The sequence below is a fragment of the Pezoporus wallicus genome, unplaced genomic scaffold, assembly GCF_028554395.1.
Source record: "Pezoporus wallicus isolate ANWC-B61680 ecotype Strahan unplaced genomic scaffold, APGP_CSIRO_Pwel_v1 scaffold_7402, whole genome shotgun sequence".
Taxonomy (NCBI): Eukaryota; Metazoa; Chordata; class Aves; order Psittaciformes; family Psittacidae; genus Pezoporus; species Pezoporus wallicus.
Genome location: NW_026641037.1, coordinates 4,279,485 through 4,282,666, shown reverse-complemented (window position 1 = coordinate 4,282,666; position 3,182 = coordinate 4,279,485). Strand labels below are relative to the sequence as shown.

The 3,182-nt window shown below is 65.6% G+C and overlaps 1 protein-coding gene across 1 annotated transcript; it reads right to left on the bottom strand.

The window, feature by feature from the left end:
• Positions 1 to 471: 471 nt before the first annotated feature.
• FAM43A (family with sequence similarity 43 member A) lies at positions 472 to 2,442 on the bottom strand. Its single transcript, XM_057421769.1, has one exon. The coding sequence runs from the start codon at positions 2,317 to 2,319 to the stop codon at positions 1,231 to 1,233; it is 1,089 nt and encodes a 362-aa protein (XP_057277752.1). The 5' UTR covers positions 2,320 to 2,442; the 3' UTR covers positions 472 to 1,230.
• Between the last annotated feature and the right edge of the window lie 740 nt (positions 2,443 to 3,182).

Genomic DNA, 3,182 nt, shown 5'->3' with positions numbered 1-3,182 from the left:
GAACAAATGAAACCGGAACATCCCTACTGCCCCGGGAGCCTGCCACTTACAAACAGATTTACAGCTAAATATGAAATTGTCTCAGGCTGGCACTGCGAGCTGGGAGAGACCAGCTCCAGCAGCAGGGAACAAATGCAAACTCCGTGAGGGCTGCTCAAGCTGAGCCTACAATCCAGCCAGAGCCCCCGACACGAGGCTTCTCACACGTTCCTGCCCCTGTCATCAAAGGCTGCAGAAAGAAAAAACCTCATCCCTGTGTCTCATGAAACCTTAAGTCCCCGGTGCTGTTTCCCCAGGGTAAGATTTCCACTTGGCTCAGGAATCGTGATCAGTGTTTTCAAGGGCCTTTCTGTGCAGTGAACTCCTGCAGCTACAACACATCCCACGGGATCTTCCTCCTTCCCTCCCTCCACCCCCCCGCATTTCCTTACAGGAATGCACACAGAGGCCAGATCACCACAGTGACCCCAGTTTCTTTTAAATTACTGTCATCTTTATTTTCTTCATGTATGTGCAAACAGAGGAGATCGCAATGGTGGTGTTCTTAAAAATAACAAAATGTATTTGCATACATTTCCCTATATACAGGTGAACAGCCACAAGTAGAGTCTTCTTTTGCACAGCAAAAGATCTAGAGCACTGAGACCGGGGACAGGACTGGGGCCCCAAAAAAGGTCTAACTTAGAAACAACAATAATTAAAAAAACAAAACCTTCACAACAGTGCAAACCTCTCGGACACAACAGCACAATGGAGTGACTTTAATGGAGAAAACGGCGGGGGGCCCTCTCGGATGTGAGATTTCTGACTGTAAACAAGGTGCAACACCTCCCTCCCGCCGCCCTCCCCCGGGAAAGCTATTCCAGGAATTTGGCAGATCTTCAAGGGCTGAGCCGGAGGTAAACAGCCCGCGGCAGCCTCCCCTCCTCGGGCCACGGCGGGCTGGGGCCCGGCTCCGGTGTCGCTGTCCGGGATGCGGCGGGACGCGGGGGCGCCGCAGGGAGCCCGGAGGGACCGTCAGCGCCCGAGACGGGGCCCGGCGGGGCCAGGCTATCTCGGCGGGGCCCGGAGGGGACCCAGCGCGCCAGTCGGGGCCGTGCACTGCCGGAGGGGGCCCAGTGCTTCCCGGCGGGGCCGTGCACTCCCGGAAGGACCGGAGGGAACCCGATGCGCCCCGGCGGCGCCGCGCACTCCCGGAATGGCCCGCGGACCCCCGGCGCGGCCGTGCGCTCATCCGGTCTCGGGGTCGCCGGGGGGCGGCTGCTCGGCGCCGTTGCAGGGTGGGGCGGCGCCGTCCGGGCCGTTGCTCTCCAGGGAGGACTCGCTGCCCGTGCTTTCGCCAGAGAGCAGCCGGCGGACGCGGAGGTCGGCGCGCAGCGAGCGCAAGTCGTTCCCCAGGCTGAGCTCGCCCAGGTCGCGGAGGAGCTGGCCCAGCTCCTGGCCCTCTCCGCGGCCGGCACCGGCGCGCAGCAGCTCGCCCTCGGGCTCGCCCAGCGCCTCCAGGATGTCCTCGCAGTCGCAGTGCATGGCCCGCTCCTCCTGCTCCTCGCCCAGCAGGTCCTCCGTGATGGAGCCCAGCTTGGGCGCGCTGCGGCTCCGCTCCACCGGCGGCTTGTAGCAGCACTGCCCGTTGAGCAGCTTGCGCAGCGGCACCAGCGGGATGCTCTGCTCGCCCACCAGCTGCTGCTGCTGGTGCCGCGCGTCGTCCCGCTTCTTCAACCGGCGAAACTCGGCCAGCGCTGTGGCCGAGGTCTGGTAGAGCAGCAGGGCCATGGCCTTCGCCTTCTCGGGCTTAGAGACCAGCACGGCGTGGCACCGTAGCATCACCGCCTTGTGCTTCAGCTCGTGGCGGTAGATCCAGGCGAAGACGCGCGGCAGGCGCGGGTCGGCCACGCAATAGGTGACCCGGTGCAGCAGGTAGAGGTGGCCTGGCCGGCGCAGCCCCTTGTCCTCGGCGTGGGCCATGCGGATGCCCTGCGCGCTGATGGTCAGCTTCATCTTGGTGCCCTGCCGGCCCGCTTCGCTCTTGCTCCAGATTTTGCAGACGGCCAGGTCGGTGCAGCCCTCACCCTTGGACTGGATGGTGGTGGCGTTGCCCAGGTAGAGCACAGTGTACGTGGGATCCTCGCTGGTCACGCGGAATTTCCGCCGCTTGGAGCGGAACATGCTGCCCACACGGTGCAGAGCGCTCTCGGGGCAGGCGCGGGCCAGCGAGGTGAGCGCCGAGTAGTGCACGCTCACCGCGTACCCCTTGGGCTTGCTCTGCCGCCGCGCCTCGCCCGCCACCAGCTCCACCTTGCTCCGCTTCCAGGGCAGCATCGCCCCGCGGAGCCGCGGCTAGGCGCCGCGACGACGGCTCCGGGCGCGGGGGGGCATGCCACGGCGACGGCGGCGGCTGGGCTACCCGCCCGCCTCACATCCTTGCGGGCTGCGGGCCGCCGCGGTCGTAGATATAGGGGGGCGCAGGCGCTCCGCGGGCGCGGAGAGGGGAGGCCCCGCGCACCGAGGGCGGAGCGCCCGCTGCCCGCGGCCCGCCGAGCCGGCGGCGCGCTGCTCGCCGCCCGCCCGCCACCGCCGGTCTGCGCCGCCCGCCGCGGCGCCCCGGCCCCGGCCCGGGCGGGCTGGGGGCGGGCACGGGGCGGTGCCAACCCGGCCCCCTCGTATTCCCTCTCGCACCGGCCCGCGGAGCGCGGCCCCCAGCGGGAGCTCTGGCACCTGCGCTCCGGACTGAGAGGAGGGCCCCGCGGGGTCCTTGCCCGCGGTGTCCTTGCCCGCGGTCAGCGCGATCCCCGCGCCTGCTGTTCGGCTCCGTCCCTACGGGAGCCGTACCCATGGCCAGGCTCCCGAGGCCGGAAGAATGAAAAGAGCTGCGGGGCCCGGGGGGAGGGGGTGTGTGTGTGCTGGAACCGGCAGCTCAAAACCTCCCAGAATGATAAAAATCTCAAAGCCACTGTGGGGCCTCACACTCCGGGAGAACCCGAACCCCGGCAGCTTTCCGGGCCAGGGCGTGCAGTGCAGGAGCCCCACTCTTGCAACATAATTTTCCCTTTGATTTGGTTAGTACGGCTCTGAGAGCTGAAGAGCCTGCAGCATTTAAAAGCTATTATGCATGAGTAATGCTTTGCTCTTTATTTACACGCAGCAGCAGCATAACAAGAAGCTGTCTTGCAATTTCTTGCTGG

What these genes read in the sequence shown, in the direction of transcription:
- FAM43A (XM_057421769.1), bottom strand. Translation starts at nt 2,319, where the DNA reads ATGCTGCCCTGGAAGCGGAGCAAGGTGGAGCTGGTGGCGGGCGAGGCG.